The sequence below is a fragment of the Tamandua tetradactyla genome, chromosome 2, assembly GCF_023851605.1.
Source record: "Tamandua tetradactyla isolate mTamTet1 chromosome 2, mTamTet1.pri, whole genome shotgun sequence".
Classification (NCBI taxonomy): Eukaryota; Metazoa; Chordata; class Mammalia; order Pilosa; family Myrmecophagidae; genus Tamandua; species Tamandua tetradactyla.
In genome coordinates this window covers 23,483,154-23,498,394 of record NC_135328.1, presented here as the reverse complement: position 1 = coordinate 23,498,394, position 15,241 = coordinate 23,483,154, and the positions used below count along the sequence as shown (strand labels likewise).

At 36.4% G+C, this 15,241-nt stretch overlaps 2 protein-coding genes and 1 pseudogene across 3 annotated transcripts in view; all 3 read left to right on the top strand.

The window, feature by feature from the left end:
* LOC143667035 (olfactory receptor 13C9-like) overlaps positions 1 to 15,241 on the top strand; it is a 713,098-nt gene that overhangs the window by 101,951 nt on the left and 595,906 nt on the right. The window lies entirely within an intron of this gene.
* LOC143659347 (olfactory receptor 13C7-like) lies at positions 4,189 to 5,182 on the top strand. The gene has a single exon (XM_077132217.1). The coding sequence runs from the start codon at positions 4,220 to 4,222 to the stop codon at positions 5,180 to 5,182; it is 963 nt and encodes a 320-aa protein (XP_076988332.1). The 5' UTR covers positions 4,189 to 4,219.
* LOC143659342 (olfactory receptor 13C7-like) lies at positions 12,687 to 13,686 on the top strand (annotated as a pseudogene).

Below are 15,241 nucleotides of genomic sequence, written 5' to 3'. Positions count from 1 at the left end.
CTCTTGCTCTCTCAACAAATTAAGCATCTGTAGTTTTTGATCACATCTCTGATTCTTCCACTGATTGAGTTTTGGGATATCCCATTTTAATTCTATTTCACTTATCCCAATTTTATGTCCCTGATCTGTCCCTTGTATCACAGACTAATTAATATTCTCTTGCTGCCATACTTTTATTAGCTTTCCATTCTACCACTCTTCTATCTTGTCATATTCTTTCCTGTTTGTTCCTCCAGCAGTAGAGAGAGTAATAACGAGGCTATGATAGAAACTTTCTTGATAAAAGAATGAATATACTTAGCATGATGTAGCTACATTATGGCTAATGTTAATAATTTTGAGAAACTTTGACCTGACGGACTAGAGATGTTGAGTGTCTTCTCAATGAAAAAGGTAGAAATATTACTTTTATCTTGAGTTTGAAGGGGTGAAATTAAATTTTCTAAGCTTACCATTGCCAAAACTTTATTTTACAATTAAAATGAGATAACAATGTTTTATAGAACAGAATAGCCTTAAACCATGTTAAATTTCTAGGACTTAATTATATTATTATTTTACTTTGGGCAGACTGAAATGGACAAGTATACCAGGTTACTGATAATGGGGCCAACATGGCACTTGAAGGCAATATGCTGGAGGTGGAGAGGGGTTGGGGAAGTAGGCAACACAAGCAGCAGCCCCTCAAAGGTAAAATGTGAATTTATAAGTGGCTCTGCATGAAGGAATATAGACAGAAAATTGGAATCAGGGATTTTGACCTCAGATATTCAAAGCCTTGGCATTGGTTTGCCATTCTTATAATGGGTTGCAATTCCTGGCAGGGGACTAAAGTAATTCAGGGGATATATGGCAGAAGCAAGGTGCTTTTCCTGGGACAAAGGAGGCCTTAATTAGTGTTGACTGAATTGAATGAAATCAGAAAAGGAGAGAGTAATAGGAATGACCAGGGCTTGGGAATATTGAAGAGAAGACCTTGATCATGAGCCCCTATATGTCTGCCTTAATTTCTTCTTGCAATAGTTGTCCTGGAAATGGTTGGAGAATTGTAGTTGTAGGTGAAATTATATGGTTGGTAGCACAAACAAACATTGTTTTATATATATAAATATATATATATATATATATATATATTTATATAAATGTAAACAAATATTGTTATAATCCTATATCCACCACAGTGACTTTGGGAAATATGCTTAATATCCTTTGTCTGTTCCTCATATGAACTTTCTGAAAGTAATTCCATCCCACAGTATTATGATGAGCAGTACTGCCCATAGACCTGGGCAAGCAGGGACCATTTCCAGGAACCCATATTCCCTCCAGTGCCTTGGAGTGGCCAAAACTGGCAAGTGATACCATTAGGGGTGCCATATTTAACAAATAAAAATACAGGATGCCTGGCTAAATTTGGATTGTTTCTAAATGCCTATGCATTTGTACCCTGACTTAGAAGAAAAATATTGCATGATAAATACTTATGTCAAAATGATTTATCTTTGATTTGAAACAAATTGCATTTCTCATTCTTTAGTTATATGTCTCTAGTGATTTGGCTGTTAATATTTTTTTGTTTTTCAGGATTTGCTTATAAAATTACTTGCAGTTATAGTGTATAGTTCATGTACATTGTACATAGATTCTACAGTGGTCACATTCAGCTAATCTAATTCTTTCGTCTATTGGTTATTCCTTAATAAGAAAACATACTCAAAATCAGCATTATGAGTTGATATACTGAACATCTGATTATGTAAAATTAATTCTAGGAATTGATCTTCATATTTGATTTGTTGAAGCACATAATGCCATCTTTCATGACAAAAGTGGCTTTGGGATCCTTCAGGATTATGTTGTATTTCTTGTTCAATGACTTTTAAACGATGCTGTCCAATGTTGTGGCAATCCAGTTTGAGCATGATAAAGGACAAGTTTGGATAACCTTTTGGTATTGTGAGTTTGAGGAGAGAGCATGAATGATCAAAATTAAGATATTGTCCATGTTGTTTTTGCTTTTTGTGAGACCAATGAGACAAAATAGAGCTTAGAGACTGTATTAGTAAGGGTTTCCAAGGAAACAGAACCACCATATAACAGGATATATATGTATAATGTAAATATTGTGAGACGTATTATAGGAATTGGCTCACATGACAGTGGGGGTTGCTAAATCCAAATTCTGTAGGACAGGCTGCAAGCTGGAAACTCTGATCAGAGTTTTTGATGAATTCCCAAGGAGAGGCTGTCTGGCTGAAGTAGAGATGGAAATTTTTCCTTTTGATTGTTGACAGTATCAGTTATCCCTTTAAGGTCTCTAACTGATTGGATGAGACGTCTTTCATGGCTGAAGGCAATCTCCTTAGTTGATTTTGGATATAATCAGCTATAGATGCAGTCAGTTTACTTATGACTTAATTCACAAATATCCTCACAGTAACAATCAGTAAAATGTTTGCCTGACCAAATAACTTGACCCTCTAACCTGGAAGTTGACACAGGAACTCTGCCATTACAAGAACTCTAAGATTCAGGGATTGAGAGGTCAAAATAAAAGTGATTAGCAGCTAATGTATTAAGAATTAATTTTCAGTTTGACCTAAGTATCACAGATCACTGTAACATCTCTACATCAGATATAATCAATTATAATGTCCAGATCTAGGTCATTTTACCTGGATATCAGTCCTGAATTTACTCTTTCCACTGGGTGAAGAGCCAGAAGAAATATTGTTTTTTTGAGTTAAATTTAAATTGTGTTAGCAACATTGTTTTAATTGCTTCTGAGGGACTTCATTGCAGAAGTACTAGAAAGTTTCTAAACTCTATCCAATCTACATCATGAATTTTAAATTGCTTTGGGGATTAGAAGGATCCACAAAGCAGCAGATGTTAAGTTGCTGTGGTGCTCAACTGGCTAGTCCTTTAGAGGATCAACAGCCAGTGAAAAAACTGAGAAGAGTCCCAACTTTCATCTTTACAGGGAGATATTTCTATTTTGCCAATAATGAATTGTTTTGATAGTAGTTATAATACGGATGGCAGCAACTTTATTCTAAAGAGAATTAAGATGGGGTATTTCTTTATCTTACTGAAATTGAGATGGGATTTATGAGACCAGCGATGGAAGTAGGACTTCTGTTTCTGGCATTTTAATATATAAGTGCTCTATATGCTAATGAATTGGAGACATGAACAATTATAGCAAACTTTTAATGCTTCCATTTTTTTGAGGCTTACTCATACTCATGCATATCTCTGAATGTGTAGTGGGAGGAAGAACAACAGAGCAGCTGTTTTAGCAGAAGGAAGTGATTTCTTTACAGGGAGAAGATGATAGGTAATTTCTCAAGCATGGAGGCAAAGGGGTAAATTTTCTACTGTTGAAATTTCTCAGACCAGGTATATACTTATGATTTACCTCTAGATTGAAACCTGCATTGGAGTTTTCCTGAGGCAACTCACTGCACATTATGTGTATCAGGCAGGAGATAAGGTCACATAGAGTCACTTTATAATCTGTACTAAAAGAGATAACGATGTATTATTTACTCTAAAATATTTTCTTTTTTCTTTTATGGGTATTCCTAATGACTGAAGTTAATACTCCTGTAATATTGCAGATATACATTTCCCCCAAGGTAAAAATAACTTAAATTCCTTTTTCTCAGTTTGTTCTTTGAGCTGCTAAATTCTTAAACACAGGTTTAGTTATCGTTGAGGCAGGAATTACCTATCATACTTTGAATGCTGAAGAGCAATGATTTTTGTTGAGGATGACAAATCAGTCACAGAGGGAAATGTTAGGCTACAATATATAAGGTGCTTAAAATTGTAGACCTCACAGAAAAATCATATTGTATGCATTTACATTTGTTTGGGCTTGTTTGATCAACATATATGGTGACCTTACATTCAAAATCATTTCACATTCACAATGCAATGGGATTGTAATTCCAATGCAGTTGCAGCTGTTCTGAATCTGTTTTCTAACAATAACATATATTTTAAGCTAAATCCACTTTCAAAATGTTGAAAGTCCAACTGATCATTATTAGAAGATCCTATCATATTTTTGTGTTGTGTATCTAATTTTAGGTCCACAATACCCATAAGGGCAACCACTTAGGATGTCAGCATATCTTACAGACATTGCTATAACAGCTCTACTTGTATCCCAGCCTCCACAGAACTGTCATTGGTGAAAGAAACCTTTAAGATGGAAAAGATCAATCAATCTTCTGTGACAGAGTTTGTCCTGCTGGGGCTGTCTGTCTACCCAGAGCTTGAGGCCATTTACTTTGTGCTGGTCCTATGCATGTACCTTGTGATCCTGCTGGGAAATGGAGTCATCATCATTGTAAGTGTCTATGACTCCTACCTGCACACTCCCATGTACTTCTTCCTCAGTAACTTGTCATTCTTGGACATTTGCTACACCAGTTCATCTATCCCGCTGTTTCTCAGCAGCTTCTTAACTTCAAAGAAAACCATTTCCTTCTCTGGGTGTGGAGTGCAAATGTTTCTCTCCTTTGCTATGGGGGCCACGGAGTGTGTGCTTCTAAGCATGATGGCGTTCGACCGCTATGTAGCCATTTGTAACCCGCTGAGATACCCCATCATCATGAGCAAGGCTTCCTATGTGCCCATGGCTGCTGGGTCCTGGATTGCTGGGGGTGTCGACTCTGTGGTTCAAACCTCCCTTGCGATGCGACTTCCTTTTTGTTGGGATAATGTCATTAATCATTTTACTTGTGAAATCTTGGCAGTCTTAAAATTGGCCTGTGCTGATATCTCTGTAAATGTTATTATTATGAGATTTACTACTGTTATTTTTCTTGTGGTCCCGGTACTTTTCATTTTTATTTCCTATGTTTTCATTCTCTCTACCATACTGAGGATTCCTTCTGCGGGGGGACGGCAGAAAGCCTTCTCCACATGCTCAGCGCACCTGACAGTGGTAGTTATATTCTACGGGACCATCTTCTTTATGTATGCAAATCCCAAGGCTAAAGATTCTTCTGGTTCAGACAAGGAAGAATTCACTGATAAAATCATTTCTCTCTTTTATGGAGTGGTGACACCCATGGTCAATCCCCTCATCTATAGTTTGAGGAACAAAGATGTTAAAGCAGCTGTGAAGAATATGCTATTTTGGAAATACTCTTCGGAGGGACTATGAATACTATATATTTTTTGAATTTCTTACTCTGATTATGGAGCCAGATCTCACTTGGGGTTTCTAAAAGAGATAGAAGCATGGCTAGGCACCATTATATCTGAAATTCTTTCGTGTGTGTGTGTTTCCCCATTCTTTGTTCTCCTAAACATGGTAGAGAAATTGAGCACATACCCTTTTTCTTCATGAGTGGATCATGGAAAAGAAGGACAAGAAATTTATGGGTAAAAGGAATCTCTTTCAGACCATCAACTATTCATGGGTACCTGTAGTTTAACTGTGAATGAAGAGTTCTGTAAACTTATGTGAGAGAAAATAATCTGTACTCCCTTAACCGCTTATCCTCTGTGGCACCATTTTTCTCATCTGACACAGTGTTCTTAGGAAGGTAAAGTAGAAAATTCTTCATTAAGGTTTGGAGTGCTATAGTCATATGTACTCAGTATTAGCTAAATTCATTATAGGGATGTCCTTGATCACATAGGAGCAAAGGGGAAGCATTTTAGGGTATTATGTAACTGACCTGTGAATATGCCATGATGGGACAAATATGAAGCTAAATTAACTAGGGCTAGATTTCATTATCCCTGCAGTCTGGCAAGTAAATTTCATTATCTCTGCAGTTTGTCAAGTAAATTTATCAAGAGCTATCTAATGAGCTTTGAAAATACATCCTAGTGACAGTATATTTGGTCTATCTTGCATTTCAAATACATCAGGGAAATGTCTTTGAATGAAAACTATTGCTACCATTGAGTTTTAAAAATCATTATTTAGTTTCTATAGCACTGGGCTGCACTTCTCTGAGAATATGATGATATGGGTGTCAAGTGTAATAAATTATGCATTACTTTAGTTTCATGAACATGTACTTTCCATTCATGCATCCAGACATTTACTTGATCATTCCATTATTTTCTCAACCCTCATTGGTTGATTACATATTTGTAATGATTGAACTTTTTGCTAATGATTGGAAAAGTCAATAAAATATACAAGATGAAAACAAAAGCAAAAAGATGGTCAAGGAAAATACAGTCTTGTAAAGAACAGACTGAACATATATTGGGAAAATAGCATTTATTTTCTCACACGTTTTCCTCTTTTGTGCCTTCTAATTTGTGCCCCTTGCAATCCTAATATGTTGGGCCCCTGTGGGGCTGAACTGGACTAATTTCAACTTCATATGAAAGAGTAAAAGGGGACTGTGAGAAAGGGGGGACAGAGGAATGAGGAAGAAAGCAATGGCAGATGGGAGATTTTGAAGAATGTGAGACTTGATACTTAACAGATAGTGCCAAAATGGAAATAGTGGAAAGAAAAAACTGGCTGAACAGATTTTTCATAAATTTGATGGTGGTATTCTCTGAACCTTTTCAGTGTCTCTGGAAAATAAAAGTAAATACATATACTATTCTTTAATACCTTTGGCAATGGATTCATTCCTTTTGAAGCATCATCATTCTGAGACTGGCTATAAAATGAGAGTAACCAGGGTGCAGTCTTAAGTGGGTCACAATTACAATGCAATGTGTTAAGTGCTATTTTAGAGGGAATGTGTAAATTACTGTGGATTCCTAGAGAGAGGAATCACAGCTAGGGAAATGGTTGCTTCTGCTAGGCTGGGCTGGAAAAAAAGTCTCATAATTTTTTGTGCAGAAAAAGCCTTTTCCAGACAGAGGTAATTGCATGTGGCAAGTTAAAGAATTCCACTGAGAATTTAGAATGACTGGAACCTGGATGGGTGGTGTTGGTTTTCTAATGATAGGGGAAAAGATTCAGAAAGCATGTTACAAGGCTCTGATAAAATATGCATATGTATAATCTGCACTTGTGTAAACATTAAATAATCTATAGAATGTGGTATACCCCAAAAGACCATTGGTGAATTAAAAAATTTAAAAATATTTTTCAGTAATCCCCAAAAGGCAGGGAAAATAACACAGAGAAACAAAAAAAACCACAGGGATCAAATGAAAAACTAAAAGAAAATGGTCCCAACCTATGAATAACATTACAGCATATAATAATGTCCCAAAATATGAATAACATATGAGCAATTACATTACATATTAATGTAAGTCCCAATATATGAAAAATTTTTAGCACTAAATGGTTATATTTACAATAGATAAAAAGTCTAAAACCAATCATATAAGTGCCTAACTTATAAAACTCAAAAAGAACAAAATAAGCTCAAAACCAGAAAGAAGGAAATAAATATAAGGGCAAAAAGCCATGAAACTGCAAACAGAAAACCAATAGAGAAAATCAATGAAACTAGAAGCTTGGCCTTAGAAAAGTTTGGCATAATGGAAAACCTTTGGTAATATCATTTTGGCTTTTGCAGTGAGACAAATCAGAAGAGGGAAATTTTCTAAAATGGCTGGTCTGTGTGCACATGTAGATGTTCATTCTTCACTCCTTCTCAGTTCTGCAACCCTCCTATGTTAATCTTGTTTACCTTCGGCTGTAAGGAGTAGAAGGGGTTGGTAGAGATTGAAGGGGGTTGGTAGAGATTGAAGTATAATATTGCCATGGCAATGCGGGAGAGAAGGAGCCCCAACTCAACACTACTCCCTCAATCTATTGATTGTCATTGGTCCGAATGACGTTCTTCCAGTTTCATTCTATTTTATAGACTGATACAAATTTCTGTTATTTCTATAGCATTTCCCTGTTTGAGTAAGGAAGGAGTAAGAAGTTTATGCGAATTTATTCTCTTCAGAAACTGGATATACATTATTTTATAATAGTTAATCAACAAGCAATTAAGAAAGGGACACCCCTAGTCCTGAGGCTTAATTTTGAACCAAAATTAAGTTAGATTGTCCTGTGTTACTTTTGCCAGGCCTCCATCACTTGCTATCACAACATTGAAGAGCTGTGGTTTTTGTTTATGACCACATTTCTTCTCTTCCCACTAGCTTATGTTTTGTATGTCCCAGGTTTAGTCTATTTAAATGATTATATGTTATATCCCTATTCCTTCCCTTGTATTATGGATTATTTTTTTTTTCATTACTGACTTTCTGCTACTAGCTCTCCATTTGTTGCTTTTCTATCTTGCTAGACTCTTTCCTGCTGGTACAAAACCTACCTGTTAGAGAAGCTGACAGGCGATATAACACAGAGAGAATGATAATGAGGATGTGAGAGAGACCCCCATACTGAACATACACATAATGTAGCTACTTTATGGCTGATATCAATAAGTTCGTTAACTTTAGTCTGAAGGGCTACCTGATATCAAGTGTCTGCTTAATTTAAATGTTAGTAAATATTACCCTTATCTAAGTACAAAGGGCTGAAACTAAATTTTTTAGGCTTATTATGACATCACAATCCTATTCTCAATTGAGAAAACATTGAAAGAATTTGAATGGGGTGAATTCTTATAGGGAAATGAAGAGGATTGAATCAGGTGAAGTACTCATAAAACTCATTTGCATTAGTTTTCCCTTGGACAAACAGAAAGGAGTATACACACCATCTTCCCAGTAATGGTGTGAGAAGATAGCATTCAATGAACGTATGCCTAAGAGATGGAGAGGTACCTCTAAGTAGAGAACTCAAGCAGTGTGTGTCAGCCCCTCAGAGGAAAAGCATGGATTGATATGTAGCCCAGCATGGGGGAGAGCAGGGTGAAGGGAGTGCATAGGCCAATTTGCATGGCATATAGAGGAATAGTTTGCATTGTGGGTGTTGCCCTCAGGTATTAAGAGCTTCAACATTGGTTTGCCATTCTCATAATGGTCATAGCACCAGGAAAGGGGATTAAGTATTTCACAGGAACTGGTGCAGATGCAGGATGTAGTGTCTGGAACAAGGGAGATCTCAATTAGTGTTGATTGAATTAAATTATATCAGAAAGGGAGAAATTAAGAGTAATCACCATGTCTAGGAATGTTGAAGAACAGACCTTGATCATGAGGCCATATAGGCTCATCAGACTGTTTCATCTTACCGTCATTGTCCTGGAAATGGTTGGAGGGTTATAGCTGTAGGTAAAGGTTTTGGGGTGGGTGATGCATTTGAGGTAACAGGTATTGTTATAATCCAGTATCCAGCAGAGTGACTTTGGGAAATATGCCTAATATCCTTTATCTGTTCTTTATTTGAAATTTCTGAAAATAATTCTGTGCTGGTTTGAAAGGATGTATGTCCCCTAGAAAAGCCATGTTTTAATCTAAATCCCATTTCATAAAGGCAGAATAACCCCTATTCAATACGGTATGTTTGAAACTGTAATCAGATCATCTCCCTGGAGATGTGATTTAATCCAGAGTGGTTATTAAACTGGATTAGGTGGAGGCATGTTTCCACCCATTTGGGTGGGTCTTGATTAGTTTATTGGAATCCTATGAAAGAGGAAATATTTTGGAGAAAAAGAGATTCAGGGAGAGCAGAGCAGAACAACATAGCCATGAGAAGCAGAGTCCACCAGCCAGCGACCTTTGGAGATGAAGAAGGAAAATGTCTCCGGGGAGCTTCATGAAACAGGAACCAGGAGAAGAAGCTAGCAGATGACACCACGTTCGCCATGTGCCCTTCCAGATGAGAGAGGAACGCTGACTGTGTCGCCATGTGCCTTCTCACTTGAGAGAGAAACCCTGAATTTCATCAGCCTTCTTAAACCAAGGCTGTATGCCTTAGATTAGACATGTCTATAGACTTGTTTTAATTGGACATTTTCTCAGCCTTGGAACTATAAACTAGCATCTGATTAAATTCCCCTTTTTAAAAGCCATTCTGTTTCTGGTATATTGCATTCCAGCAGCTAGCAAACTAGAACAAATTCCATCCCACAGGCATTATCATGAGCAGTACTGTCCGGAGACCTGTGAAAGCAGGGCCCCTTTCCAGGGACCCATATTCCCTCCAGTGTGGTTGTCATAGTTAGCAAGTAAAAGTGTACGATTCGCAATTACATTTGAATTGCTTCTAAATGCCTACGCACATTTATATTTACCTGGAAGAAGAATATTGCCTTAGAAATACTGATATGAAATTTAGTTGCTATTTGTCTGAAACAAATTTAAATATCTACATTGTATTCCTCCTTTTAAAATTGTATTTCTCTAAGGATTGGGCTCTCTTCATCATTTCTTTGTATTGAAGAATTCATCAAATTTCTTGCAGTTAGTGCATTTTCCATTTACATTGTAACAGAACTTCTTCAGGCTCACATCCAACCTATTGGATTCTTTTGTTTATTGAATCCTAATTAATTAGAAAGCATGATCAACGTTAGTATTATAAACTGGTATACTGAACATGTATTTGCATAGAGTTAGCAACTCTGGGAATTCTCTTCATATTTGATTTGTTGAAGCACATAATACCATCTCTCATGGCAAAACTAGCTTTTCCAGTCTTGCATTAATTGTTCAGTGACTTTTAAAATGGTGTCACCTTACAGAACAGATCACAGTTATTTTTTATTCCTTTTGCTTTCATACTATATACACAGATTTCGCTTGTTCCCATGCTGGAAGTATATTTTGTACATCTATATAAAGGAATTGAATTTTTCTCAATTTCAAAAAGAGAGTTATGTTAAATGGCATAATAATTATCTACTTCAAGTAGCATCCTTTCTCCTTCTTCAGTAATGTTGCATTTTGCTCATCCATAGAAATTTTCAATGTGTTCTTCCCATTGTTGTGGCTTGCCAATAAGGGCATGACACTAGGACATGGTTGAATAACCTAGTCATACGTGTTTTAGTTGAAGAGAGAGCATGAGAGCAAAATTAAAATGTTTGTCCATGTGGTTCTACCTGATTGAGAGGACAGGGAGACCAACTGAAGGGTAAGTACTCTGCAATTCAAGGGTTTAATGGCAAAATAAAGGTGATTAGCAGGTAAGATAATAAGAATAATGCAGCATTTCCCACATAAGTGTCATAGATCACTGTAACATCTTTCCATTAGTAATAGTCAATTCTGATTTCCAACTATTTAAACATTTTACAAGGTTAATATTCCTAAATTTGCAGGGTTTAAGCTAGAAGAGTATTACTAGTTTTTGAGCTACATTTAATATGAATTGTGTTAGCAACTTTGTTCTAATTGCTTCTGAGGGACTTCATCCCAGAAGTACTAAAAAGTTTCTAAATTCTATCCAATCCACATCATAAGATTTTAAATTGCTTTTGGGGTTAGAAGCAATCCTCAAAGCAGTAAAGGCTGTAAGTTGCTTTGGTACTCCATTGGCTGGTCCTTTAAAGGATCCCTTTCTAGGGAAAACAATGTGAAGAATCCCAGCTTCCATCTTTACTAGGAGTGGTCTCTATTTTGCCATTTACAAACTGGTTTTTTAAATAGCAATTGGAGTGACTTGTTTAAAGAGAGAACCAAGAAGGGGATAGTTCTTTTATTTGCCTTGCTGAAATTGAGATGGAATTTATGAGACTAGCAATAAAAGTAGGACTTCTCTTTGTGATATTTTAAAATATAAATGCTCTATAGTCCTGTGAATTGGGGATACAAACAATTTTAGCAATTTCTAGTGCTAGAGAATTTTTCATGTCTTACTCTCATACTCATGCAGATCTCTGAATGTGTGATGGGAGGAAGAACAGAAGAGCCACTATTAAAGCAGAAGGAAGTGATTTCCTTGCAGAGAGAAGATAATATGTAATTTGTTGTGGCTGGAGGTAAAGGTGGAAAGTACCATTACTGAAATCTCTGTTTGTGTATTTATTTATGGTTTGCCTGTAAACTGAGACCTGCATTAGAGTTTTCCTGAGGCCAACTTGTTTTACACTATACACGTCAGGCTGGATATAGGGTCAGCTAGAGTCACTTCCTAATCTGTACTTTAAGAGACAAAGATGACTATTTATTCTAAAAATGTTTTCTTTTTCTTTTACAAATATTGCTTATGACTGCATTTAATACTCTTCTGGTATTTCAGGTACACATTTTCCTGCAAGGAAGAGATTGCTCAATTCCTTTTTTCTCAAAATGCATAGCTTCAGTTTGTTCTTTGAACTACTGAGCTCTTAAGAAATACAGGTTATATTACTATTGAGGGATGAGTTACCTATACCAATTTTGGGAGCCACCACACTTTGGATACTGAAGAACAGTGATTTTTGTTATAGATATCAAGGTAGTAACAGGTGCAAAAATTTCAGTTACATATGTATATAGTATTTAAATTTGTAGAGCCTCACCTGATTAATAGCATTTTATACATTGTAGATAGTTTCTGGATTGTTTCATCAAAATCTATGCTGAACTTGCTTTCAAAATAATTTCAAATTCATAAGGCAATGAGATTACAATACCAACCCAAATATATCTATTCTAATCTACTCTATAACAATATTTATTTATCCTGAATCCATTTTCTAAAAGTTTGAAAGTTTAATTTGTCATTACTTAGAGGATCCTATCATATTTTTATGCTATCTGTGTGTCCAGTTACAGGTCCACATTACCCATAAGCACAGTCATTAGGATGCCAACATTTCTTACAGACATTGCTATAACAGCTCTACTTGAATCCCAGCCTCCACAGAACTGTCACTGGTGAAAGAAACCTTTAAGATGGGAAAGACCAATCAATCTTCTGTGACAGAGTTTGTCCTGCTGGGGCTGTCTGGCTACCCAGAGCTTGAGGCCATTTACTTTGTGCTGGTCCTATGCATGTACCTTGCGATCCTGCTGGGAAATGGAGTCATCATCATTGTAAGTGTCTACGACTCCCACCTGCACACTCCCATGTACTTCTTCCTCAGTAACTTGTCATTCTTGGACATTTGCTACACCAGTTCATCTATCCCGCTGTTTCTCAGCAGCTTCTTAACTTCAAAGAAAACCATTTCCTTCTCTGGGTGTGGAGTGCAAATGTTTCTCTCCTTTGCTATGGGGGCCACGGAGTGTGTGCTTCTAAGCATGATGGCATTCGACCGCTATGTAGCCATTTGTAACCCGCTGAGATACCCCATCATCATGAGCAAGGCTTCCTATGTGCCCATGGCTGCTGGGTCCTGGATTGCTGGGGGTGTCAATTCTGTGCTGCAAACCTCCCTTGCGATGCGACTTCCTTTTTGTGGGGATAATGTCATTAATCATTTTACTTGTGAAATCTTGGCAGTCTTAAAATTGGCTGTGCTGATATCTCTAAATATTATTAGTATGATTGTTGCTAATATGGTTTTTCTTGTGGTCCCGGTACTTTTCATTTTTGTTTCCTATGTTTTTATTCTCTCTACCATACTGAGGATTCCTTCTGCAGGGAAGGCAGAAAGCCTTCTCTACATGCTCAGCGCACCTGACAGTGGTAGTATATTCTATGGGACCATCCTCTTCATGTATGCAAAGCCCAAAGCTAAAGATTCTTCTGGCGCAGACAAGGAAGAAGTCAGCGACAAAATCATTTCTCTCTTTTATGGAGTGGTCACGCCCATGCTCAATCCCCTCATCTACAGTTTGAGGAATAAAGATGTTAAAGCAGCTGTGAAAAATATGTTGCGTCATAAACGCTCCTCTTAGGACATAAAATCCTCTTTTTTTCCCCTTAATTCTTTTACTTTGAGTACATGTTTTCTGAGTTTTCCAAGTTTCCAAGTGAAATATGTGTGTTAGTCACAACATTAAGTTGAAATTTTATTTTTCTTCCTGATATAAATATTGTGGAAATATTGAGGATTTATTTTATTCTTTCATGTCTGGAATAATAATAGGGCCAAAAATTGGTGCCTAAAAAGATTCTCTTCCAAACCATCCACCTTCTCATAGGGACCAGTATTCAGTTTAACTCTGGAATGAAGAGTTTTTTTTTTTAATCTTATTTAAATAATAATTTCATTTTTACTCACTTAACCTCTTATTGTCCAGGCTTATCCATTTTCTTGACTCATAGCACTCTTAGAAAGGTCAAATAGGAAGTTCTTCATTAAGTGTCAGAGAATTGCACACATATGAAATCAACATTAGATGATTCATAATATGGTTGTTTTTGATCATATAGTGGGAAATGGGGACCATTTTAGGGTATTAGGTGTCTGGCCTGTGTATATGGTTTAGAGGAATAAAAGTAGATAAATGAAGTTGTTTTTCCTAGGACTGATTTTTTTTTTGCATGTAAACTGTCAAAAGTTTTAGAAATGACTGAAGTAAGGTGAGGTTTTTTGCAGACAATGTGGCTGACAGTAAGTTTGATGCATCTTGGTTTACAATAGAGAAGCAATGGCATCTTCATGTGCAAACCAATGTTACTATCAAGAGAGTAAAAACAACTATTTAGTTTTTGAAGCACTTGGTTACACAATTTTCTTAGAGCATGGTGATATGATTTTCATGTGCAGTAAATTATTAATTTTTCAGTTATATGAATTTCCTGTAGAAATGAGAAATTTCCATTTTTTCATGCAGTCATTTGTTTCTTTAATCAGTTATTCTATCAACCATTTTTAATGAATCACCTATTTTTTCCTAGTCATCTTGATAATGATTGACAATGTCAATAAAGTAAGTAACTTGAAAACATGGTCAAGGAGCACACAGTCATTTGGAATAGATCGATGTATACTTCGAGAACACAAATGTTGATTTACATCTTTTCTTTTCTACTTTCTAAGCTGGACCCCTCGTTTGCATTCATTGTGTGCTGAGCCTTTGTTGGACTAAGGTTAGTAGCTGGTGAACTTGGAGTAGGACAGTGGGCTAAACTGATATTCATACGGAAGGGTTGGGCTATTTCCCAGAAAGAAATACAAGAAGATAGCAAGAAACAGGACATAGAGAAGTAAGGAAGAAATTCAGTGTATTCTGGAGATTTTGATGATAAAGTGAGGTGATATTAAACAGGCAATGCAAAAATAGATTTAGAGGATAGGAATAAATGGCTAAATAGAATTTTGGGGACGTTCTGATGGTGATTTTCTTTGGCCTTTCCTTGGTTGCTGAACACCTCAGTAAAGATGTGCAATATTCTTTAAAACGTTTGGTGATCAATTCAGTTCCTATCACTCTGCTAAGATTGGCTATAAGTTGAAAATAAATAGGTCCCTAGACTTAAGTGCTTCACAGTTACAATGCATTGTGC